General features: G+C 39.9%; 1 protein-coding gene across 21 annotated transcripts in view; it reads left to right on the top strand.

The window, feature by feature from the left end:
* Positions 1 to 27,046, top strand: part of NRCAM (neuronal cell adhesion molecule) — a 495,304-nt gene that overhangs the window by 229,461 nt on the left and 238,797 nt on the right. For 16 of the 21 annotated variants that reach the window (XR_007479278.1, XM_004263345.4, XM_012534781.3 and 13 more), the window contains 8 exons: positions 2,137 to 2,242; positions 4,136 to 4,332; positions 11,918 to 12,040; positions 16,797 to 16,967; positions 17,487 to 17,543; positions 19,350 to 19,461; positions 21,536 to 21,720; positions 23,818 to 23,949. Coding sequence is in view for 20 of the 21 variants with exons in the window: in XM_004263345.4 (XP_004263393.1) it covers positions 2,137 to 2,242; positions 4,136 to 4,332; positions 11,918 to 12,040; positions 16,797 to 16,967; positions 17,487 to 17,543; positions 19,350 to 19,461; positions 21,536 to 21,720; positions 23,818 to 23,949 (1,083 nt within the window). In the remaining variant the exon portion in view is untranslated. The remainder of the gene's footprint in view (positions 1 to 2,136; positions 2,243 to 4,135; positions 4,333 to 11,917; positions 12,041 to 16,796; positions 16,968 to 17,486; positions 17,544 to 19,349; positions 19,462 to 21,535; positions 21,721 to 23,817; positions 23,950 to 27,046) is intronic. The other 5 variants (XM_033438788.2, XM_004263346.3, XM_004263344.3 and 2 more) reach the window with 1 other exon arrangement.

Below are 27,046 nucleotides of genomic sequence, written 5' to 3'. Positions count from 1 at the left end.
TTCAAAGAGGTACATCTAGGTGCTAAACTCTTAGCAGTTATGTGTGGCAGCTAAGCCAGCTCTGTTACAGACACATGAATAGAAGTTCTGGGTCTGCAACCATTACCCTTGCACCTCTGTCACTTACAGAAAAGCACAAAGAATTGGACTGAGTCACTCCTAAAAATCCCCCTACCCACCACCTATGCCCACCAGTCCCTGAGTGGGAAATTCTAGGCTTCTTTCCATCATCCCAAACTCTCTACTCCCAAAGCCTGAAGGATCACTCCAAAGTGAAGCTGGTCTAATTAAAAATGTTTATAGCTAACATCACTGAACCATTATAGGACTGGAATGTACTAAGAATTTTACAGAAATTATTTTATTTAATTTTCCCAGCAACCCTAGGAGGTAAATACTACTTTTAAACCCTGTTTTTCCTCTATGGAAACGAGGGCTTACAGAAGTTAAGAAACTTGCTTGAAGTCTCGCAGCTGGTAAGAAATAAACTAGTTCTTAACCACTAGCCCAAACTGTTAACCAGCTTTGGTAACTGCCGGCTAGAAGAATGAGTGTCCTGTGAACAGTGCTAGAGGCTGGGAAGAGCAGCTGGCTAAGGAGGACGAGGAAGGGATGGATCTTGCTAAAGGAGTTGAAATTGACGCTGTGCAGTATCCCGCAGTTAATAGGTGCACAATAAATGATGGCAATTATGAGTTTCATTTTTTATCTATATTTTAGGTGTTATTTGGATGTTTAGTAAGAGACGTCTGGTGAACAGCCCCGAGACTGCAGACAAAGCAAGAGAAGAGATCCATGTTTACAGATTTATAAGGCATTGAACATGGAAATGATCAGTTTAGCCCTGGCAACAATTCACCACAGGAAAGAAAGACAAAAGCTGAGGACGATTATTAAGCTTTGGGAAATACTTGATTGACAGGTGGAAGAAGTTTCACAGAGGAAGCACAGAGCATAGGTGGAGAGGAAAGGGACGATCCAGAATATGAAAAATGATCCAGATAAGTCTTTACATGGTAAAGATGTCCTGTACATTGTAAGATGTTTAGCAGCATCCCTGGCCTCTACCCACCAGATGCCAGGACCACCCCCATCCCAGTGGTGACAACCAAAATGGACTCTGGATGTGGCCAGATGTCCCCCAAGGACTGGGGGCACATGGCCCCTGGTTGAGAACCACTGGTCTGTGTAAACAGCTCTCCTTCGAGTTTTGCAAGGCAGTGGCTTCCACCAGGAGAGTTCGCTTCTCTTCTCTGCTTTGTGCCTTCCTAGTCAAGCTATTTTGCTGCTCTGAGCAACAAAAGAAGTTGAAATGGATTATTTCTCCAGTCCCTTCCTGTTCTACACTCTGTGGTTCTGATTTCACAAGAAGGAAGACGTGGTAATCTTAGAGTGACCTGAACATCAAATGTCCACGTACCAGCTTTTTTCAGATTCAGTTGCTCCAGATCAGAACATTTTCTCCCTACAATTTGATAATAAATGATCAGATAACACTCTGAAGAGTGAAATGAGAATATTGTTTCCTAAAACAGAGAGCTTCCCAATTCAATTTCTCTTCTAAAGAAGTTTGTTTTATCTTTGCTCCTAGTAGCCACCTACCTCCTGGCTCTAATAAGACATGTCAAGTCTCTGATTTTAACCATCTTTTTCACGTTAGCTTCTCAAATATATTTGTTACCAATGTATTAATTTACATGAGCCCAGTCATGAACTACAAGTCCGTAACTCTTTCCCAAGAAAGATGCAAATTTACCTCATAACTTAAATTTCATTGAAAGGCATCATTTGAATCAAAGCTATCAGAGAAATTTCTCATTGTTACATCAGAAATGAAACTATCTTAATATTAAGCTTATATTGGTAATTATTTTCCCATACTTTCAGAGTGGGGAAATGGGCTTTATGAGCACATATAAAGTTACCAAAAGGGAGTTATGCCTTGACTCCAAAATTTTAGGAGTCTTTTAGCTAGCTAAAAATCTGCTGAGGGGGTGTGTTACCACAGTGGAAATTACTAGAAACATTTGGAGAATATTTAGTCTAGGGTAAGTGATTTTGATATAGAAAAAAGTGATTGCTATTATGATATTAAATGATTTATTTCTTTACATTTTTCTTCTTTCTACCATTAAGTGGTACAACCTCCAACCATTACTCAACAGTCTCCAAAAGATTACATTATTGACCCACGGGAGAATATTGTAATCCAGTGTGAGGCCAAAGGGAAACCTCCTCCAAGGTGGGTGTGCTTTGTGCTGTTATAATACTGATAATAAGCATTGATATTCATGTTGAAGTTAATTTCAGGTCCTGCATATTATTAAAGTATCATTTGTAGGTTCATTGTTTTGTCTCTCTGCTTAATTAAATTCTGTTGGTCCTTCTTAAAAACCCAGATGGTTGCATTTCCATACTGATACCTTTCTGTGATATGCTAAAAAATTGTGGGAAGGTGTGGAAAGAGCCTTCTGATGGCTTTATGACATGGGCAAATTCCTTCTCTGTGGGCCTCAGTTTACAGATAAATGTAAAATAAAGAAGTTGAACTTGACAACTTCGAAGATCTCTCCTAGATCTCTACAAGTCTATAAAATAGCCCCAAGTGGTTTTCCAAACATGGCAGTGTTCAGCACTCAGGATTCTCCATATGCACCTTGGCATGTGCACTGTACAGCCTTTTAGAGTTGGGAGAGACATTAGACATTATCTGGTCTAACCAGTATATCTTATAGATGGGGAACTGATGCCCAGTAATGCTAGGTTAACCTATCCAAGGTCCCACAGCTCCTTAGTGGACGATCCGTAACTTGTCCAGTAGTATATGGAAATTCTGGAGAGTTAGATCATTATTTTTGAGAGATAATGTGTATTTTTTTAAGTTATAAAGAAGGGAAATTTTCTCAATATTTTATTTCCAAGTTTGTCTATGACGAGCCTTATTCATCTATCACAGACTGGCACCGGAGAAAAAAATTACCAAAGTATACCAAAAACTTCCATCAAAGGATGGCTTCAAAACAAACTCTTCTGTCATATTATTAGAAACCCTTGAGCACTCAGGCCCTAATGTGATGTCCTTTGATGACACCCCTTTTAGTTTAACATTTAATTACTACCTCCTGTAACTGTTAGGCAGGATTTCTCCATCTCAGCTCTATTGATATTTTGGGCTGGGCAATTTTTTTGCTGTGGAGACAAGAGCTTTTCTGTGCATTGTGGGATACTTTGCAGCATCCCTGGCCTCTACCTACAATAAGCCAGCAGCAGCCAACACCCCTGTCCCCTACCCTAGGAGTTGTGACAACTCCTGCTATAAGGATAAGCAGTGGGAAGGGAAATCCAGGAGGGCTTGGAAATCATGGGAAAGTTCAGAGATTCATGCTTTTGTTAAGAGCATGGCCATTGTTGATTTGTGACCAGTTATCAAGTATTTGACTACTTGGGCACTGGGACTTTTATATAAGGCAGTCTTTTACATAAATAAAACTGAAAAAGAAGACTTTCAGTTGACAATTTGAAATACTTCCTAAGAAATTTACAAAAATCATCTCTAGAATTAAAAATTCTCAAAATATATTTGATATACAATGATCACTTTTAATAACCGACACTTAAAACACCATTGAACTCATGTTTCATCTCCTCCCAACTCATACTTTGCATTTTGGTAACTTGACACTGGTCTGATCACACACACATATATTAGTACTTGTGAAGGCCTTTCTTCTTACACTTCAGCCCAGAGCAAATCTTTATAGGCAGGTTATCAATTCTATGAACAATGGAGTTTACAATTAAAATGCTAATAAAGCTCTAAGAGAGTGTGCCTCGGAGACCTACTTCCTATGTTTTCTTTGAAAGATGACAGGCAATCTGTATGTGTGATTTCTTTATTGAGTCAGATTTTGGTTAGTTCTAATGAAGACATGTACCTTAGTATGTATGGCCGGCACTTTTTTCTAAGTCATAATTCAATGAAACATTTTAGGTGTGGAGCCTATTGTTCTTTTACTGAATACTAAAATCTAATCGTTATTTAGAAATCCATAAAATTGCTAGGAATTTGTTAAGAGAGGAAATAATCCGGTTTTTCTGGGCTGTAAACAAGCTTAATCCTTTATGCGTTGGGCAGTTTCTCCTGGACCCGAAATGGGACTCATTTCGACATAGATAAAGACCCTCTTGTCACCATGAAGTCTGGCTCGGGAACCCTCACAGTCAACATCATGAGCGAGGGGAAAGCAGAGACCTATGAAGGAGTTTATCAGTGTACAGCCAGGAACGAACGCGGGGCTGCAATTTCTAATAACATTGTCATCCGTCCATCCAGTAAGTCGGACCTGTTCACCAAACAGGACCCTTTTTAAAGTATAGCTCCAACCCCAGCATCTGTTACACCATCTAAATACCATTACAAGAAAGCAATGGAATTGATTCCAATACTCTGAATATCATCACCCCTTTCCACTTGACCTCAATTCCTCAGCCTAATGCTTTGTCAATCCAATGTGTCTTTTGTACAAGTCCAGAATAAAACACCAGGGGTAAGGAAAGTGTATTTTTCCTCAAATTGACCTAATCATTAATTTCTCGTGAATCTTATATTTAAGCATACTCCAAACAGCCAGATGGAAATAAATTAAGTATGAAATGGGTAATTGAGGTCTAAGTGTTATTTCTTTAAATGTTTTTTTAATTGAAGTACGGTTGATGTACAATATTATAAAAGTTACAGGTGTACAATTTTTAAATGTTATACTCCATTCATAGATATTGTAAAATATTGGCTATATCCCCTATGTTGTACAATATATCCCTGTAGCTTATTATTTTTTAACATCTTTATTGGAAAATAATTGCTTTACAATGGTGTGTTTCTACTTTATAAAAAACTGAATCAGCTATACATATACATATATCCCCATATCTCCTCCCTCTTGCGTGTCCGTCCCACCCTCCTTATCCCACCCCTCTAGGTGGTCACAAAGCACTGGGCTGATCTCCCTGTGCTATGCGACTGCTTCCCACTAGCTATCTATTTTACATTTGGTAGTGTATATGTGTCCATATATATACTACCACTCTCTCACTTCGTCCCAGCTTACCCTTCCCCCTCCCCGTGTCCTCAAGTCCATTCTCTAGTAGGTCTGCATCTTTATTCCCATCTTGCCCCTAGGTTCTTCATGACCTTTTTTTTTTTTTTTAGATTCCATATATATGTGTCAGCATACGGTATTTGTTTTTCTCTTTCTGACTTACTTCACTCTGTAGGACAGACTCTAGGTCCATCCACCTCACTACAAATAACTCAATTTCATTTCCATTTATGACTGAGTAATATTCCATTGTATATATGTGCCACATCTTCTTTACCCATTCATCTGTCGATGGACACTTAGGTTGCTTCCATGTCCTGGCTATTGTAAATAGTGCTGCACTGAACATTATGGTACATGACTCTTTTTGAATTATGGTTTTCTCACGGTATATACCCCGTAGTGGGATTGCTGGGTCATATGGTAGTTCTATTTTTAGTTTTTTAAGGAACCTCAATACCGTTCTCCATAGTGGCTGTATCAATTTACATTCCCACCAACAGTGCAAGAGGGTTCCCTTTTCTCCACACCCTTTCCAGCATTTATTGTTTGTAGATATTTTGATGATACCCATTCTGACTGGTGTAAGGTGATACCTCATTATAGTTTTGATTTACATATCTCTAATGATTAGTGATGTTGAGCATCCTTTCATGTGTTTGTTGGCAATCTGTTTATCTTCTTTGGAGAAATGTCTACGTAGGTCTTCTGGCCATTGTTGGATTGGGTTGTTTGTTTTTTTAATATGGAGCTGCATAAATTTTGGAGATTAATCCTTTGTCAGTTGCTTCATTTGCAAATATTTTCTCCCATTCTGAGGGTTGTCTTTTCATCTTGTTTATGGTTTCCTTTGCTGTGCAAAAGCTTTTACGTTTCATTAGGTCCCATTTGTTTCTTTTTGGTTTTATTTCCATTTCTCTAGGAGGTGGGTCAAAAAGGATCTTGCTGTGATTTATGTCATGGAGTGTTCTGCCTATGTTTTCCTCTAAGAGTTTTATAGTGTCTGGCCTTACATTTAGGTCTGTAATGCATTTTGATTTTATTTTTATTTATGGTGTTAGGGAGTGTTCTAATTTCATTCTTTTACATGTAGCTGTACAGTTTTCCAGGACCACTTATTGAAGAGGCTGTCTTTTCTCCATTGTATATTCTTGCCTCCTTTATCAAAAATGAGGTGACCATATGTGCATGGCTTTATCTCTGGGCTTTGTATCCTGTTCCATTGATCTATATTTCTATTTTTGTGCCAGTACCATACTGTTTGGATTACTCTAGCTTTGTAGTATAGTCTGAAGTCAGGTAGCCTGATTCCACCAGCTCCATTTTTCTTTCTCAAATTGCTTTGGCTATTCGGGGTCTTTCCATACAAATTGTGAGATTTTTTTGTTCTAGTTCCGTGGAAAATGCCATTGGTAGTTTGGTAGGGATTGCATTGAATCTGTAGATTGCTTTGGGTAGTGGAGTCATTTTCACAATATTGATTCTTCCAATCCAAGAACATGGTATATCTCTCCATCTGTTTGTGTCATCTTTGATTTCTTTCATCAGTGTCTTATAGTTTTCTGAGTATAGGTCTTTTACCTCCTTAGGTAGGTTTATTCCTAGGTATTTTATTCTTTTTGTTGCAGTGGTAAATGGGAGTGTTTCCTTAATTTCTCTTTCAGATTTTTCATCATTAGTGTATAGGAATGCAAGAGATTTCTGTATGTTAACTTTGTATCCTGCTACTTTACCAAATTCATTGATTAGCTCTAGTAGTTTTCTGGTAGCCTCTTTAGGATTCTCTGTGTATAGAATCATGTCATCTACAAACAGTGACAGCTTTACTTCTTCTTTTCTGATTTGGATTCCTTTTATTTCTTTTTCTTCTCTGATTGTTGTGGCTAAAAGTTCCAAAACGTTGAATAATAGTGGTGAGAGCGGACAAAATTGTCTTGTTCCTGATCTTAGAGGAAATGGTTTCAGTTTTTCATCATTGAGAATGATGCTGGCTGTGGGTTTGTCATATATGACCTTTATTATGTTGAGGTAAGTTCCCTCTATGCCTACTTACTGGAGGGTTTTTATCATACACAGGTGATGAAATTTGTCAAAAGCTTTTTCTGTATCTACTGAGATGATCATATGAGTTTTCTCCTTCAATTTGTTAATATGGTTTATTACATTGATTGATTTGCATATATTGAAGAATCCTTGCATTCCTGGGATAAACTCCACTTGATCATGGTGTATGATCCTTTTAATGTGCTGTTGGATTCTGTTTGCTAGTATTTTGTTGAGGATCTTTGCATCTGTGTTCATTAGGGATATTGGCCTTTAGTTTTCCTTTTTTGTAGTTTCTTTTCTGGTTTTGGTATCAGGGTGATGGTGGCCTCGTAGAATGAGTTTGGGAGTGTTCCTCCCTCTGCTATATTTTGGAGGAGTTTGAGAAGGATAGGTGTTAGTTCTTCTCTAAATGTTTGATAGTATTCGCCTGTGAAGCCATCTGGTCCTGGGCTTTTGTTTGTTAGAAGATTTTAAATCACAGTGTCAATTTCAGTGCATGTGATTCGTCTGTTTATATTTTCTATTTCTTCCTGGTTCAGTCCTGGAAGGTTGTGCTTTTCTAAGAATTTGTCCATTTCTTCCAGGTTGTCCATTTTATTGGCATAGAGTTGTTTATAGTAATCTCTCATGATCCTTTGTATTTCTACAGTGTCAGTTGTTACTTCTCCTTTTTCATTTCTAATTCTATTGATTTGAGTCTTCTCCCTTTTTTTCTTGATGAGTCTGGCTAATGGTTTATCAATTTTGTTTATCTTCTCAAACAACCAGCTTTTAGTTTTATTGATCTTTGCTATCATTTCCTTCATTTCTTTTTCATTTATTTCTAATCTGACCTTTATGATTTCTTTCCTTCTGCTAACTTTGGGGTATTTTTGTTCTTCTTTCTCTAATTGCTTTAGGTGTAAGGTTAGGTTGTTTATTTGAGATGCTTCTTGTTTCTTGAGGTAGGATTGTATTGCTATAAAATTCCCTCTTAGAATTGCTTTTGCTGCATCCTATAGATTTTGGGTTGTCATGTTTTCATTGTCATTTGTTTCTAGGTATTTTTTGATTTCCTCTTTTATTTCTTCAGTGATCTCTTGGTTATTAAGTAGTGTATTGTTTAGCCTCCATGTGTTTGTATTTTTTACAGACTTTTTTCCTGTAGTTGATATCTAGTCTCATAGCATTGTGGTCGGAAAGGATAGTTGGTATGATTTCAATTTTCTTAAATTTACCAAGACTTGATTTGTGACTTAAGATATGATCTATCCTGGAGAATGTTCCATGACCACTTGAGAAGAAAGTGCATTCTGTTGTTTTTGGATGGAATGTCCTATAAATACCAATTAAGTCCATCTTATTTAATGTATCATTTAAAGCTTGTGTTTCCTTATTTATTTTCATTTTGGATGATCTGTCCATTGGTGAAAGTGGGTTGTTAAAGTCCCCTACTATGATTGTATTACTGTCCATTGCCCCTTTTATGGCTGTTAGCATTTCCCTTATGTATTGAGGTGCTCCTATGTTGGGTACATAAATATTTACAATTGTTACATCTTCTTCTTGGATTGATCCCATGATCATTATGTAGTGTCATTCTTTGTCTCTTGTAATAGTCTTTATTTTTAAGTCTGGTTTGTCTGATAACGAGAATTGCTGCTCCAGCTTTCTTTTGATTTCCATTTGCATGGAATATCTTTTTCCATCTCCTCACTTTCAGTCTGTATGTGTCCCTAGGTCTGAAGTGGGTCTCTTGTAGACAGCATATATATGGGTCTTGTTTTTGTATCTATTCAGCTAGTCTGTGTCTTTTGGTTGGAGCATTTAATCCATTTACATTTAAGGTAATTATCGATATGTATGTTCCTATTCCCATTTTGTTAATTGTTTGGCGTTTGTTATTATAGGTCTCTTCTTTCTCTTGTATTTCCTGCCTAGAGAAGTTCCTTTAGCATTTGTTGTAAAGCTGGTTTGGTGGTGCTGAATTCTCTTAGCTTTTGCTTGTCTGTAAAGGTTTTAATTTCTCCATCGAATCTGAATGAGATCCTTGCTGGGTAGAGTAATCTTGGTTGTAGTTTTTTCCGTTCCATCACTTTAAATATGTCTTGCCACTCCCTTCTGGCTTAAAGAGTTTCTGCTGAAAGATCAGCTGTTAACCTTGTCGGGCTTCCCTTGTATGTTATTAGTTGTTTTTACCTTGCTACTTTTAATATTTTTTCTTTGTATTTAATTTTTGAGAGTTTGATTAATATGTGCCTTGGCGTGTTTCTTCTTGGATTTATCCTGTATGGGACTCTGCACTTCCTAGACTTGAATGACTATTTCCTTTCCCATATTAGGGAAGTTTTCAACTTTAATCTCTTCAAATATTTTCTCAGTCCCTTTCTTTTTCTCTTCTTCTTCTGGGACCCCTATAATTCGAATGTTGCTGGGTTTAATGTTGTCCCAGAGGTCTCTAAGACTGTCCTCAATTCTTTTCATTCTTTTCTCTTTATTCTGCTCTGCAGTGGTTATTTCCACTATTTTATCTTCCAGGTCACTTATCCGTTCTTCTGCCTCAGTTATTCTGCTATTGAACCCATCTAGAGAATTTTTAATTTCATTTATTGTGTTGTTCATCATTGTTTGTTTGCTCTTTAGTTCTTCTAGGTCCTTGTTAAACATTTCTTGTATTTTCTCTATTCTATTTCCAATATTTTGGATCATCTTTGCTGTCATTTCTCTGAATTCTTTTTCAGGTCGACTGCCTATTTCCTCTTCCTTTGTTAGGTCTGGTGGGTTTCTACCTTGCTTCTTCATCTGCTGTGTGTTTCTGTCTTCTCATTTTGCTTAACTTACTGTATTTGGGGTCTCCTTTTCGCTGGCTGCAGGTTCGTAGTTCCTGTTGGTTTTGGTATCTGCCCCCAGTGGCTAAGGTTGGTTCAGTGGGTTGTGTGGGCTTCCTGGTGGAGGGGACTAGTGCTGGTGTTCTGTTGGATGAGGCTGGATCTTGTCTTTCTGTCAGGCACGACTGCATCCAGTGGTGTGTTTTAGGGTGTCTTTGACTTTACTATGATTTTAGGCAGCCTCTCTCCTAATGAGTGGGGTTGTATTCCTGTCTTGCTAGTTGTTTGGCATAGGGTGTCCAGCACTGTAGCTTGCTGGTTGTTGAATGGAGCTGGATCTTAGCGTTGAGATGGAGATCTCCGGGAGAGCTTTCGCCATTTGATATTACGTGGAGCCGGGAAGTCTCTGGTGGACTAATGTCCTGAACTCGGCTCTCCCACCTCAGAGGCACAGGCCTGACACCCTGCTGGAGCACCAAGATCCTGTCAGCCACACAGCTTCTCCGGAGAGTCTCTGAAGACCCGGTGGGCTCAGGAGGCAGCTAGCGGCCCCTGCGAGGTCCTCCACGAGGTCTCCCTGGTCTCCGGCATCTGCTGGACCCCGAAGTAAGCGGTGACTAGAGAACGGGCAGACTGAGAGCCCCGGCAGCTGGCTGGGCCTGGGTGACTGCACGGAGGCTGCCACAGGAGACAAGTGGGGGCCTGCGGGCATGTGTGGCCTGGGCCACCGCCAAGGTCTCCTACGGCAGCAACCGCGAGATGGATGGCACAGAAGCCACACTGGGGCCTATCCTTGTAGCTTATTTTATACATAAGAGTTTGTAGTTCTTGACTCCCTACCCCTATACTGCCCCTCCCCCATCCCTCTCCCCACTGGTAACTACTAGTATCTGTGAGTCTGCTGCTTTTTTGTTATATTCACTAGTTTGTTGTATTTTTTAGATTCCACATATAAGTGATATTATACAGTATTTGTCTTTCTCTGTACAGAGACTTATTTCACTTATCATATGCCGTCCAAGTCCATCCATGTTGCTGCAAATGGCAATATTTCATTCTTTTTTATGGCTGAGTAATATTTTCCATTGTATATATGTACCACATCTTCTTTATCCATGCATCTGCCCGATGGACACTTAGGTTGTTGCTTCTATGTCTTGACTATTGTAAATAATGCTGCTGTGAACATTGGGATGCATGTATTTCTTTAAACATTTTTATTTCAAAATTTCACTGGAAATAGGGTGACCTCACTATCTTGATATTATTGTGGCTCTTTTTGCAATAGTCAGTACCCACATGCTCTCAACAACCCAAGAGCATGTATTTAAAGGACAGCAACCATTTGAAGTTCTTGTCATTTTTTAAAATGTTTATTATGTGTATAATACATGTGCATTATAGAATAAACCAATTACAAATGAACAAAAAAGAAAGTTCAAAATTACTCACAAATCCTTTCATTCAAGGAAATTACTATTCTTTCTATTTTTACCCAGGCAGATATGTATGTACATGTCGAAAACAAGCTCATTCTGAAGTACTATTTTATAACCGTTTCTGCCTTATCTAGATATCATGTATATTTTATATTAATCTTATAAATAAGTATACAGTGTCTAACACTGTATGATATTCAAAGGTGTACATGTACAGTTATTTGTTTAACAAATCTTTTGACATAGAAATGTTTTTCATTCTTTCATGAAGGGCACGCTTGTAGAAAAATTAGTTTGTATCTTCTTAAGGGTTTATTTAATATAAATTCTTAGACATGGAATTGCTGACTCAGAATTTATACTACTAATGTCATTTTTTAACACCATATTTAAAATTTTTTTTGTCGTTAATATATATAAATTTCGAGTTACTATTTCTCCAAAAGTTTGGTTTATATTTCTTTCTAGTGCTCTTTTTATTTTCCAGTGCAGAAATAACTTAGAAGTTATTGTTTTATTTCATTAGGGTCACCGTTGTGGACCAAAGAAAAATTTGAACGAATAACACTTAGAAGTGGCCAGTCTTTGGTACTGCCCTGCAGACCCCCAGTTGGGTTACCACCACCTATAATATTCTGGATGGATAATTGTAAGTTTTAAAAATAAGAACTTTCTTTCTTCAAGAGTCTTATGATTATTGGCTGTCCCAATCAATTATTACCTCTTGTGATTCATAAGATGTTTATAAAATGTCTTAGAGATTCTCAGGAAAATAAATCACATATCCTTTCATTCAGTCACTTTATTTTATTGAGCACCTACTATGTACCAGGCACCTCTCTGAATAAACCAAACAAAGGTCCTGCTCTCACTGAATTTATATTCTATGCAATGGGAATAAAAGCGGGGAGAAAAGGAAGCGGAGAATAAATGCATTTAGAAAATATGTGTCAGTTGGCAGTAAGTGCTGTGAAGAAAAATAAGCAGAGTTTTGAGCAGAAACTTACAGGAGTGAAAGAGCAAGCAGGCCCTTAAATATCTGAGTGGAAAGAGAAAAACCAGTTTAAGCCCCAAGGGCAGGAGCATCCCTGGTGTGTGTAAAATCAGCAGGGAGGCCAGTGTGCCCGGGCTGACTGACCCAAGGGCGACAGTGAGAGAAAAGGTCAAGAAAGTCCAGGGGCTCCGGTGCGAAGGGCTTTGGCTTTTGCTTTCAGTGAAGTAGGGAGACATTGAAGGAGTGGCTTCACCTGAATCAAAACAAATAGTAAGAGCCTCACTTTGGTTCATGTGTGGAGAACAGAGAGGACAAAAGGGAGAGAAGGACTTTCTGTTAGGAGGCCAGTGCTGTGATCTGGGCAAGAGTTGACGGGGACTCGGACTTGGGTAGTGGCAGTCAAGTAAGTAAGAAATGGTCAGATTCCAGGGACTTCCCTGGTGGTCCAGTGGTTAAGATTGCACACTTCCAATGCAGGGGGCGTGGCTTTGACCTCTGGTCAGGGAACTAAGATCCCACGTGCCACGAGGCCATTAAAAAAAAGAAAAGAAAGAAAGGAAGGGAGGCAGGGAGGGAGGGAGGAAGGAAGAAATGGTCAGATTCCAGATATAATTTGAAGGTAGATCCTCCAGGATTTATTGGGGTCAGGGTGGAGGCATGAGAGAGAGGAATCAAAGGTAACCCCAAAGTCTAATCAAAGGTAACCCCAAAGTCTAAGACTGAACAACTAGTAAAATGGAATTGCCATTTCCTGAAACACCAGAAGCCCATCAAGGGAAGGAAATCAAGCTGTTCAGGATGTGTTACGTCTCTTCTTTCAGTTTCGTTCTTTTATCCCCAAGAACAGCTAATTTTCTTTTAATTTAATTTTTTACTTTATATTGGAGTACAGTTGATTCACAATGCTGTGTGAGTTTCAGGTGTACAGCAAAAGTGATTCAGTTATACATATACACATATCCATTCTTTTTCAGATTCTTTTCCCATATAGGTTATTACAGAATATTGAGCACAGTTCCCTGCACCATACAGTAGATGCTTATGGCTTATCTGTTTTATGTATAGTAGTAACAACAGCTAATATTGATTGGACATTTACTAAGTGCCTGTCCCTTTGCTAAAGACTTTACCTAAGTTATCTCATCCATTTTCTACAGCAGTCCCAGGAAGCATCTCGGATGACTCTTACCACTTTTTTTTTTTTTTTTTTTTTTTGCGGTACGTGGGCCTCTCACTGTTGTGGCCTCTCCCGTTGCGGAGCACAGGCTCTGGAAGCGCAGGCTCAGCAGCCATGGCTCATGAGCCCAGCCGCTCCGTGGCATGTGGGATCTTCCCAGACCGGGGCACGAACTCGTGTCCCCTGCATCGGCAGGCAGACTCTCAACCACTGCACCACCAGGGAAGCCTAGACTCTTACAACTTTTTAGATGAGGAAACCGAGGCACAGAGAATTGAAGTCATTCATTAGGCAGTTTAACATCTGTTCACCCCATCCCTATCCTTAGGGAATTGTTTGTTGCTCTGCTCTCCCATCCTTCCACACCTCCCCTTAGCATGTTACGTTGGAGACTAGGAACCAGGATTTGGGATGAGAGGCTTGTGACGCATCCTTGTGGAGGTTCTGCCGGGAGACTAGGAACCAGGGTTTGGGATGTGAGAGGCTTGTGAGGCATCCTTGTGGAGGTTCTGCCGGGAGACTAGGGACCAGGGTTTGGGATGTGAGAGGCTTGTGACGCATCCTTGTGGAGGTTCTGCCGGGAGACTAGGGACCAGGGTTTGGGATGTGAGAGGCTTGTGACGCATCCTTGTGGAGGTCTCCAGCAGGAATCAGAGCTACAGCTGCATGAATCCAAGGAAGACTCAGGGCTCTTGCCGACAGTGTGTGAATGTTAGTGCTGCAGAGATGCTCTGTAGAGCTGGGGACTGGAGGGGAGGACGAAGGGAGGGAGTGCAGGTGGTGAAGAGCAAAGCCTGGGGACTGAGACCAGGAGCCTCCAGGGGCCAAGAACTTAGGGAGCAAAGGAAAGTAGATGAGAAGAAGCAGTCACTTAGGTAAGAAGAAAACAAAAAGAGAGGGTGTCCCTGGGACGAGGGGAAGAAAAAGTGTCAGGACGACAGAATATCAGCCGGTTCAAATACTGCTGAGAGATCAATTTCCAATCTGACTGAGAAATGAGTATTACATTTGGCAACACGGTGGTCGCTGTTGACCTTGACAAGAGTCCTTTGGGTAGAATGGTGGGAATGGTTGCAAAATATGTGTAGGGAATACATTCTGTTCTCAGTGACATGATTTCCTTTGAAATCACCAGCTGTGCACATTACTGAAGATAAAGTTCAGCTCTCACGTTTCATTTCCAGTTTTGACTGTTCTGTATCAAAGCACTCAGAGAAAGTATCACAAAGAAATGGAAAATCAATATATAAATGAATAAATGGGTGAAGATATTTTTCCTATGATCACGTAACAGCTTTTACAGATTTTGAAAGAATAAGTAACAAATCAAATGGAAATGAGTGGGTTACGTGGTTGAGGATGACAGTATCCAAATGTACTGCCAAAATGAGACCCAATATTTGGTTATTGGTTCTTACTCAGAATTGATGACTTTTCCACTTAATAAAGAGGCATATATACATGTAGAGTCTCAGAATCATCTGAATATGTAACTTATTTTTGTCACATTGCACTGCTGGCCACATCATTTACATACATTTTAGGCTGTAGGCAAAGCATCTGAACCTTTCAAGTGAAATTTCATCTGGATATGAGAAAAAATTCAGATCTGTGTAGCATTCTTCTGGGAAGATGACCTTATCATGGTATTCCTATCTGCGTACATTTTTGTCCCCAATGTAATGCCAAGGAACTCCTTGGGCAAAGTGCTACCATCCTCATAAAATGGCGTTCCCTTTCATTTGATCTCCCAACACCGGTCCATAATAAAATACAGCAGGAGAAATGGAAGAGAATAAATGTGTCCCTATCTTTAGCTCTTTGTATTCATGAAGTAAATGTACATTATTTTTCTGAGTTATTTTTTAAAACAACCCTTTCCCTGGTTAATGGCTTCAAGCCATGAATTTACAACCACCATCCAAACCCCCATCTTGACCTAGAACTTGACTAACATGGCTAACCAGCATCCTTTCAAGGTCTGGCTCCACATTTCCCTACCTTTTCCTGCCCAAGGGAGCTGCAGGCTTTTCCCCGTAATTTTGCATTTCATGACATTTTAGATAGGGCACCTGCTGCTGTAGGAGCACATCTGCTTGACTCAGACTCGAGAAATCCTCCAGGAGACATGACACCTGGCCCCAGGCAACTAGGAGGTACAATTTTTCCTGGTCTCACTTCAGAGCTGAAGAACTCTCCCAGTGAACTGAGTCAGATGCTTCCTGAGTCATGCTAGCCAGCCAAGTGTCAGTTCACACATAGATCATTGGTCCCATCTCCCTGAGTTCCTCATCGCCTTAGAAAATCCCCCCTCCACGCCTGAGGCTAGACTGTTCCTTGGGCCTGAGGAGAAGTCGGTTGTTAAATGTGAAACTGGAAAGTCAGAATGCTGATGGTTATTCATTTCATTTTGGAGCTTCTGTGAGGGGCCAGGTGCATTTTTTAGGGCTACAACAGTAGACAAAGCAGATGACGGTCTCCGTCCTTCTGGAACTTAAATTCTAGTGCGGGGAGACGGGCTATAAGCCATAAGCATGACAGGTAAAGTACATTGTCTGTTAGAAGGTGATAGGTAACACTAAAAAGAAAAAGTAGAGGAGGTGAGGGAGGCTGGGTGTGGGGGGCCTCTGAGTGGCACGTCTGCAGCATTACACCCTGCTGTTAATTGCCTGTTTGCTGCTTGATCTCCAGTTAGATCCCAAGCTCAGGGCAGGGAACCGGGTCCACCTGACACCTTGCCCAGGACCTAGTTCATCACAGTTAGGTGCTGTCACAGTATAAGGTGTCTGACTGTGTATGTACTGCAATAGATGCAACCCGTGTTAACATCCTTACAAGCTTCCATAATGCACTTTCTGAGATACGTGTGTATCTATGATTAACAATTAGGGATTAACTTAAATGTTAAGAAAAGTCATGCAAACTCTCTGTAAAACATTTTTTGGTTTATGCTTGCTTCATGAAACCCTTCACTGGACAACTCTAATCTCACCTCTACACCCACTCCAGAGAAATGAGGGTCTGGCAGGTACAATTGGAGTTTTAATACATGTGTCTTTTTTTTTTTTTTTTTTTTTACAGTTATTTGCTTTTACTCAAAGATCTTTATAGAGAAAAAAAAACATTCAAGTGAAGTTCACAGAACTAGTTATTAGTAGATACATTTATCTCACTAATTTGGAAAGTGGCTACTTTGTGATGGAATGATCTAGATGTCTCTCCGCCTTTCTCCAGCCTTTCAAAGACTTCCACAGAGTGAGAGAGTTTCCCAGGGTCTGAATGGAGACCTTTATTTTTCCAATGTGCTCCCAGAGGATACCCGGGAAGACTACATCTGTTACGCACGATTTAATCACACTCAAACCATACAGCAGAAGCAACCTATTTCTGTGAAGGTGATTTCAGGTAAGAGTTCAGTTTCCAGAAACTCTCTTTCCATGATGTTTACAAATGTGTGCAAATGTATGAATTATTAAATCCTACTAGCTTTGAAGTAAACAGGTTCACTGATCAGGAAAGTACCTGTGAATAGTCGCTAAAGTGTTGGCATATGTATCAATATTATAAGGAGCTTGCCTACCTTAAATACTGTATTTTACAGTTTTTGCTGTCATACCATTACTGTTGCCATGGTAACTTCCTGAATCTACTTAGTGTTCTGAGCATTTGTGAGTGCTTTATGCTCCACGATGCCTTTAATTGGGAGTCCTGCTGCTTCGGTTATATATTCACATATTACTGGTTGGGGGGTGGCTGAGTGAATTAATGAAATAGTTCTATACAATGTAAAGCACTGTTTTTACTTGGTAGGGATGGTACTCGGTCAGCATAGGTATATATGTTTGCTTTTGTTGCCCAATACTTTTTTTTACAATCCCCTGCCCCCTACTTTTTGCATTCTTCATAATATTCTGTTTATTTCAGTGGATGAATTGAATGACACTATAGCTGCTAATTTGAGTGACACTGAGTTTTATGGTGGTGAGTTATGGTGATTGTAACTGATATGTCTCCTTCATTGTAGAATTTAGTTCACTAACTTCACCTCCATGGCTGTTTAACCTTATTTCTTTATGAAATTCCTAGTTCCATGTTTAATACCACTAAAATCAATGTATGTTTCATATGAAGTTTAGCTCTGAGCTTTCAAACATGTCACTAAAACGTGTTCCATGTTGTATGTATAATAATGAAAGTTACTATAACTGTTTTCATGTAAAGAACCATTCCACGAGATTTGGAAAAAAAATCTTTCGTGTATGTTCAGAATTACATTTTTCATATTTTGTCTGGCTCATAAGCTTTTCTCATGAATTAAATAAGAGTTGGCAAGGTGCGTTAACCTGCTAAAATACTAACGTCAAAGTCTTAGTAAACTTTCTGCAATTAATATTAAGTGGATTTTGATAGTAAATCATCGTATTTCCATCTGTTTTCACATGACCTTATCAACGTCATATAATTAGCAATAGTATTTCTCTTAGTTTTGTTTAAAATCGAGTGACTGTCTTCAGTGGAAGTAATCTTTTTAAAAATAGAGGATTTAACTTCATTCTTTTAAAAAGAAAAGAATTTGATTTCCTTAACGGAAATATGGCTCTCAGGTATAGAGTCTATACCTGAAAACTATGGGTTCTGGATATGGGGTCCTCTTAATTATCTATAAGGCAGAATTTCTGCTGTATTAATTTTTTACCTTTGAGATATGAAGTAAAAAACATTAAGGTACTATCAATGACCAGAGTAAACAGATCACAACTCCTGCCTTATTTTATTTTATTTTATTTTATCTTACCTTATTTTATTTTATGTTAAAATCCTCCTGAAAAATATGGGTCTCAAAATCATTCCCAAAGTGATTTCAGAGCAGTAAAATCTAAGGAAAACTCTAATTTATCTCCAGTAATACCTTCTCTGGTGTTCAGTCTTTTCTTCTGAGAAATGAGAAGAATTCATATGTTACCTTTTCAGTTTTTATGAGCATCAAGTAGATAATACATTAAAGTGTTGAACACTGTAAAGGGCTCTTAGAACCTCAAGATGGTATGATTTCGACTTTAAGTTTTTCTGAGAGGCCATCAGGAGATAAGGCCACATTTAGGCAAGGACTACATAAAACATGAAGGTAGTCTGTAGGTATCTTCCTGAGATTTCTGACTTGAGCCCTTTTTTTACGTTTTTGTCGAGGAAACCCATTTCAATTGCTTTAAGTCCACCCTTAATTTATGACACACAATTTGCCATACCTCTGCAGTCACTTTCTAGTTGTGTTTTGTTTTGTTTTCCATAAACTTTGCAGTTTTGATATGTTAGATGTCCATCACGATTTATCTTCACGATTGGTCAATGGAATTGACTATAATGTTGTCCCTAGGGTAAAGCAAAATACCCCTTCCATCACCTTATCTTCCAGACAGCTCATTTTCCATTTGACGTGCACACTCATCTTAAGAGATAGATAGTTTGATAACATGATTTTCCTCTCTATGTCTACATTTTGAAAATTTGCCAACTCACCAGAAATTCATAGGACCCTAACCCAAATTAGGGAAATGTACAAGAGGAAAAAAGTTCTTATTATTAGTGCTTGTGGTGCAACCAGAATACTTTCTGCTTCCGGCTGAGTGAGTGATGGCTATTTGCAAGGCAAAGAGTGTGTCTGTTTACCAGATTTCCCAATCAAATGCTAAATGGATTTGCAAAGGGATTAGGTTCTTAGACAGTGAACGGGGCTTCTAGAAATCCGTGTTCATAACTCTGAATGCATATTGATTTTCTCGTTTGCAGCTAAATCACATAGAGAGAGGCCACCAACATTTTTAACTCCAGAAGGCAATGCAAGCCGCAAAGAGGAATTACGAGGAAATGTCCTTTCACTTGAGTGCATTGCAGAAGGGCTGTGAGTTAACTCTGTCTGTCTTGATGTCCACTTCTTATGTAAACATAGTAGATTGGTAGAGAGGCGTTAATATCATAACAAGAGTCATTGTTTTATGTTGATTCCATTAAGCATCAAGAAAAATGTGATAATTCCTTCCAAAACAGGCCATATAAATTTCATGTTATTAAAATATTTTGTTAATAGTGTTCCTTTTGAGATAAGTATCAGTAATCACCTTCTGACTGCTCTGATTATGTAATTCAGGTTATTATTTTGCTACTGTTGTCTAACAAAGCATCTCAAAAATTAGTGCCTTAAAACCCATAGCTGTTTATCACTGATCGTTTGTCTGCAGGTCTGCAGGGCAGCTGTGCTGTAACAGGCTAGATCTGACTGATTTCAGTTGACCCTGTTTGTGCATCTGCTGGGCGGCTCGGCTCTGGGTTCACAGCTCTGGGTCTGCTGGCTATGAGCAGGGCAACGGAGCTCTTGACCATGAGTTTCTCACATCCCTCTAGCAATCTCGCCCTGGCTTGTTCTCCTAACAGCAGAGGCAAACATGGCCTCACAGGACCTAACCCACCTGGCACACTGTCCCAACCCCTGCTTCCTAGTGACCAGTCACCAGCCCAGCTTCTTTGCAGATGTCTCATCTGTGCAGACCTCAAAACTGACGCCACCCCCAGAACACACGTGCCCTTGACAGGAGTCCCATATTAGGAAAACGTTTAAGGCAAGCTTCTCTATGTAGTTCCCTCTTATGCCGGACACAGAGCAAGTACTACTGATAAGGCACATTTGCTGAAAACATTGATTGGAATCTCGGAAACATGTTGTGATCACGTGTTAGGATCTGTGCTGTCTTTGGCCTGGTGACTCCAAGTCCACATTCCTTCCTAGAATCCCAGAATTGGCCTCCAGGAATAATTTTACCTCCGGAGGCGCATGGAGGCCTCTGCTGGCCGTGTCGGGAAATCACACTACTCACAATTCAGTTCCTCAAATATATCTGTTCAATTATTTTTATTCGACAAAACAAATGAAAAAAATCCTACAATCCATTAATTCCACTTGCATTTCTAATGATAAATACATTGTGATCTTCCTGAGGGCGTGGACCATTCTGTTTTTTATCTTTATCTTCCCAACACACAACTCGGTGCTTGGTCTATAATTTAGTCTCAGTAAATGTATTGAATGGATTTTTATTTTACCCTCATGAAAACCTTCTCAAGTCACCAGATCAAAACAAGCATCATTCTGCGCATTAAGGCAACAGAGAAACCTGAGGCCCAAAAGGGTCAGGGATCCAAGATCAGAGAGCAATTTAGGGATAAGGCTGGGATTTTGAAGCAGACCTTTTAACTCTAAGCCTATGTCTGGCTTTTCATCTGCCTCTATAGTTCATGATTTAATAAGAAACATAGGTGAGAAATGGTATGAGTAACACATGAGTTGGGCCTGCTTCTGTCAATTGGTATTTTAAAATATCACTAATAATGAAACTAAAGTAAGAGCACGATTCCTCTAATCACTTCATCAGATAGCCTGTTATAAGATAGGGAGGTGCTTCCATTTGAAATGGAAATGTGTGAAAAGTTCATGGGCACAAATATGTATATCAGCTCTTTCTCTGGCATTTTTAGCTCTAGCTGATAAAAAAAGCATAACTCGGTGTCATTAATTTCATGGTCATTCTTTTGATTGACATAGTCCCTTCATGCAGAATTTTCCAAGAGTGCCTCTAGTCTCTACATGCAGAATTTTCCAAGAGTGCCTCACTGATCAGAACTTTGAAGAAAATAATTAGGTCCCTTCAGTCAAGTAAGTCTTGCTGCCATTCTCACCAGATCCCTGAAGTCCAAGTTCACAGTGTGCCGTAAATTAGGACAGTTCTGCTTGTGTGAAAATGGTAACTTACAGACTGAAGTGTAAGGTTTTGAGCATGACGCAGGAAAGTGTGGTGCTAGGTAAAATCTCTATATATTCCTCATGATCTTTATGTTTGTGACAAGCTCGCATGAAAATCACCCTCAAAAGCAGCTAGGTGAACTTCTTTTCTTGTAATGTTATTGTTTATTCATCTTATCAGGCCTACCCCAATTATTTACTGGATAAAAGAAGATGGAACACTCCCCATCAACCGGACATTTTATAGGAACTTTAAGAAAACTCTGCAGATTGTTCAGGTTACAGAAGCAGACTCTGGGAATTACCAGTGTATAGCCAAAAATGCACTAGGAGCCATCCATCATATCATTTCTGTCACAGTTAAAGGTATATCATTGTCTAAAATACATGGCTCTTGCCTCCATTGAGAATCCCTGAGTCTTCAATCAAATGCCTTTGATTATATTCGATAATAATGTAATTTATATCAACATACATGGCACCTTGAATCTCTTCTCGTTGCTATTTATAGTGCATCTAAATCAGGTTAAAAATTCACCCCCTCGGATCTTCCTTGTAGAGGATTCCAATTAATAAGTGTAGAAAGAATGAAGGAAATAGGAAATCACAGTTAGAATCCCACAGTTATAACTGCTGTAGGCAAGAGCTAGTGATGAATGCTAAAATTACGGGACGGAACTTTAAGGAGAAACAGGATATTTGCATAGCCTCAAAGTGTTTCTTCTCCCCTCACCCCCCAAAAATTAATTACTGAGGCAGGTTTAATATATGTCCACAAATTCTTTGCTCCTCGTGCCTTAAGGAGATGGAGCTTAACTGTCCTCCCCTTGAGTGAGGGCTGGACTTGCTTCTAACGAATAGAACATGGAAAGCAGGAAAATCATAACTTTACAGTGGAGAAACCTGGCAGACATCACTCTAACCAAGTGATCAAGGTTAATATAACCATTCATAAGCCATGTCAGTATCATGTACTCCCAGATATGATGGACGTCTACAACAGCGGTTACCAGTGGGGAGAGGCAGTAAAGGGGTAGAGGGTTAAGAGGTACAAACTATGATGTTTAAAATAAGCTACAAGGATCTATTGTACAACACGGGAGATATAGCCAATATTTGATAATAACTGTAAATGGAGTATAACCTTTTTTTAATAAAAAGAAGTCATTATGATGATACTGATGGCGGTGGTTGGATGGTGATTATAATCTAAAAATTCAGGAGTTCTTCACTCAGAAATCACCAAATTTGACCTTAGATGGAAGAGCTTTTGTTCACTTAAAACCTTCCCATTGATCTGTAGGAGAATTCAGTAGTCACTGGTAGAAACATTCTCTAGGAATGAGTGCATGTTGAAAATGTTTCACAAAATATTTTAGTTACAGATAAGAAGTAGAGAACATACCTTAGGAGAAATACAAAGATTAATCAATTTAGTAAGCTTGATTTATCCCTGAAAGAATTCAGTTGACTAGTTCTCCTTTGTAAGTCTGGAAGGATGTTCAAGGAAGAAACTCTTCATGAGAAAAAGAGAGATGATGGAGAACTTATAGTGTTGGGCTGGTAATTAACATTGATACGTAACACTTATGACTAACACTGACATATATTCACTTTTCTCCATTTCTGTCCTGAGAATGATGAAAAGAGGATGTTCCTTATTACAAAAAATAACCAAAAAGCCCTTGATTATTTAGAGAAAAAAAAAAAGATGTTCTACAAAATAACTGACTAGTTGTCTTTAAAAGTCTCGGGTTCATGAAAAACAAGGAAAGAGCAAGAAACTTCCAGATCGGAGGAAACTAAGTAAGAAGATGTGACAATTAAACGCAATGTGGTGTCCAGGACAGGGTCCTGAGACAGAAATAAGACATTAGGGGAAAAATTGGGGAACTCCTCATACAGTGTGTAGTTGAGCTGATGGTATCCAATGTTAATTTCTTGTTTTGGTATCTGTTCCATGGTTTTGTAAGAGAAAGCTGATGAAGGGCTTCTAAGAACACGCTATACTAACTTGGCAGCTTTCCAAAACTGCAAAGCTTTAAAAACTGCTTCCCAATTTTATAATTGTATGTATTCTACAGGGCTCAGATTTATAATTGCATGTATTCTACAGGGCTCAGATTTTAAATTCACGTTTCTTAGCCCTATCTGTACCTGTAAATTCCTCTACACCGTTAGAGAAATCTGTTACCTCTTCGATGTCTGATTAACGTAATGTAAAACAAGATGACGATATTTGAATCAAAAGGCTCTAGAAATAATACATAGATGTCACTGAGTCTTCTTCAACATTCTTCTGAAAATCTGAAGTGTTCTTTGAAGCATAAATCGATTCACTCTAAAAAAAATGAAACTAACAAATGTTTTGCAAAATACTTCTTTCTATTAAGATAGTTCAGTTTGCTAGAATAACTTATTTGATTCAATTTTTTGTGGGTTTTTTTTCCTTTCCTCACAAAGCGGCTCCGTACTGGATCATAGCACCTCAAAATCTTGTGCTGTCCCCAGGAGAGGATGGAACCCTGATCTGCAGAGCTAATGGCAACCCCAAACCCAGAATTAGCTGGTTATTGAATGGAGTCCCCATAGAAAGTAAGTTTCCTTGAGTGGCTTCAATTGCAGTATATTTTCGGAGCGTAGTGACATCTCCACAGGGTACAAATGGTGATAAAATAACTTGGCTTAAGGGAGGAAGCCATATATAAGTTAAACAGAGGCACGAAATTACCTTTAGATTTTAATTTTACTACCTTTAGATATAATTTATTATGACGCATCGTTTAAGCTATTTTTTTTTCTTTTTTGGCTGCGTTGGGTCTTCATTGCTGCGCGCAGCCTTTCTCTAGTTGTGGCAAGTGGCGGCTTCTCTTTGTTACGAGGCACGGGCTCTAGGCATGTGGGCTTCAGTAGTTGTGGCACGTGGGCTAAGTAGTTGTGGCACACAGGCTTAGTTGCTCTGTGGCATGTGGGATCTTCCCGGACCAGGGCTCAAACCCGTGTCCCCTGCATTGGCAGGCGGATTCTTAACTACTGCGCCACCAGTGAAGTCCCATTTATGCTATTAACATAACGGTATGTGCTGGTTGGAACTTGGCAATATTTCCTCTGTTTTTTACATGGATCATAGGAAGAATGACAGGGTGAGAAATAAACATCACTGAAAAGTTCAGATTATCTTCTTTGTTCAAAATGTCAAGTGATTTGTGGAAACATCGCAGGAGTCGGAGGGGATGGGTGGGGAGGCTAGGAATAGAGACAGTGGATATGACAAGAATAAGAAATACAACTGTCTTAATGTAAAGAGGTTTTCATTCCTAAGTAGAGCCCAGATGTTCCCACGTTCTCCAGTCTTGAAAGGTCACCATCCCATTTAATACCCAAAGAAGAACACATCCTCTGACCCCAGTCCTCTGCCGGGTGCTCCATCTTTGACCAGTTTTCCCTCCCTCCGTATTGCTGAGATCATCCTTGAGCGATACCTATATGGTCCTAGCTGCCAAGTGTCACCTCTTCTGCCACCTTCCCTGGACCACTCCAGCTGTCTCTCAGCCAGCTTGTCCAGGCTGCCCCCCTGCTGCCAGGAACAGTTCCCCAAAGTGTGACCACAGGCTTTCCATCAATCTTCTAAATCACAACAAAGACCAGTTTTACAAAACTTGGTTAAAGGCTTGAGCATAATATAAGGGAATTATAGCAAAGAAAACTTAAAATGGATAATGCGTCTTCCTGCTCCCGGATTCCTAGGCCCATGGCCATTCACAGGGAGCCTACTGCCTTTCCTTTTTCTTGACCCCGCTTACCACCAGCTGCTACTAAGAGGTGAATTTTTGGACATTTTCCCCTTCTTGAAGTTCAGACCTTCTCTTAGACCCAGAGAGAGAGAGAGAGAGAGAGAGAAAACCGGTTTCTGTTTCAAACCCAGCCTCAGGTTCACTCTCCCAGTCAGTAGCATAATAATCTGCAAAGATATTCTTTACCCCCAATAAAGAGAACCTTTAGGATTATGACGCAGAGCAGCTTAGCTCCACATTTTGCCTCCAAGCCAGAATCAAAAATTGGTTCCACTTTTACATACCCACAAGGTCCATTAAACTGGCTTTCCTGCAAGTCTTCACCCTAAGATGGACCTGAAAGCTGCTGGCAGATTTTAAATGAGACACGTCCCTTCTTCTCACCATCAAGGTCTTACCACTGCAGGTCTAGAGGGGGTGAGAGACCCGGTTCCATGAGTGTTTATTAGGAGTCTGTGTCACACAACACAGTCCTTATCGGATCCTCAGAAACAGACAGCCTGTGTCTACCGTAAAAGGAAATGTGTTCCTGGGAGAACACCGACACTAAGGAGGCCAGCAAATCGGGTTTGGATATTTCCATTCCCAATTTTAACTAGGATGAGGATCACGAAAAACTGCAGAGAGTATTTTGGGACTGTGCATTGGGAAGCTGTTGCCACTCTCAGAGACGAATAGGTGAAAACTGAGAAAAAGTGGAAGAAAGCCCAGAACTGAAAAATAAGTTTTTTGGTAGAGTATCTGATTTTCTTAGGAATGTGTTCAGAATGGCAATAGAGGCTGGAGCGTGCTCAGCACGTTGGCGCTGTGTTTTGCATCTCAGAGGCTCTGTGCCAATTTATGGAAGGGTAAATGGGCCCCTGAGGTCAGGGAAACTGACAGGTGGGAGGGGACATCCATCATTTCTGAGCAGGAAAGCCAGGGAGCCAGGGAACGTTGGAAAGATAAGTCCTCAAGCTCCGCAGCCAGCATGCAATCGTAAGCAGGGGAAAATGGAGATGTAGGTGGGTCAGTGACACAAGGACTAGGGGAGATAAAATAAGGAAGCTGATCTTTCCTCCTGATTGGCTCAGCTTGTGAGCCTTCCAAACCGGGCACAGGTGGTGCCTCTCAGGGGACCCTGTAACTGCAGCTGTAATGAGTTTTGAACTTCTAGGTGTAAAATAAGATTCAAGGGTGTAATGTTCAGCACAGGTACTATAGCCAGTATTTTATAACTTTATATGGAATATCAAATCACGATGTTCTACACCTGAAACTAATATCATATTGTAAGTCAACTAGACTTTAAAAAGTCAGCTTTGAAATTATACTCATAGACACTCCCCTTTAAGTGAAATATCGGCGGGGAGGATCAAAAGTGAAAAGCCTACATTTTGGGGACGGGGGGTGCAGGACAGCGGTCCCTGGAGACAAGTGGAAGCTGTCTGCTGTAACCCCGAATCATCTGATTGGGTCCAGAACAAAATCTTTCAAATCAGGTTCCAAATCAGTTCATTTCTTCCATCCCCAAAGTATGTGTTAAGTCCACGCTGGAAGGAAAACAGGACGCTCAGCAGAGTAGGATCAGAGTTCCACGGTGCCTACAGATCGAGGGCCCCTTGGCCTCTGGCGTGCCTCACAGCAGTCATTCTGGTGGACGAGCAACAAGAGAAACACCGTGCAGCCTGGCAGCAAAGCCAGGGGCCCTGGCCGCCAGGCTGCCCCACAGTGCTGGGAGCAGGTGCTGTGTATTTATACCGAGGTGATGAGAAGTGTCCCTGGAAGGTGTCTTTCTCCACATCTGGTAGCCAAGCTAAAAGTGCATGGATTACTGTTCGGAATCTCAGAACTGAAAGGTGACATTGGGCTTGAGGCGCCTCGGGGGGACCCTCACAGCTGTCTGCACGATGGTACTG

This window comes from Orcinus orca, chromosome 9 (assembly GCF_937001465.1).
Source record: "Orcinus orca chromosome 9, mOrcOrc1.1, whole genome shotgun sequence".
NCBI classification, from domain to species: Eukaryota; Metazoa; Chordata; class Mammalia; order Artiodactyla; family Delphinidae; genus Orcinus; species Orcinus orca.
This window is presented reverse-complemented; position numbering and strand designations above follow the sequence as displayed.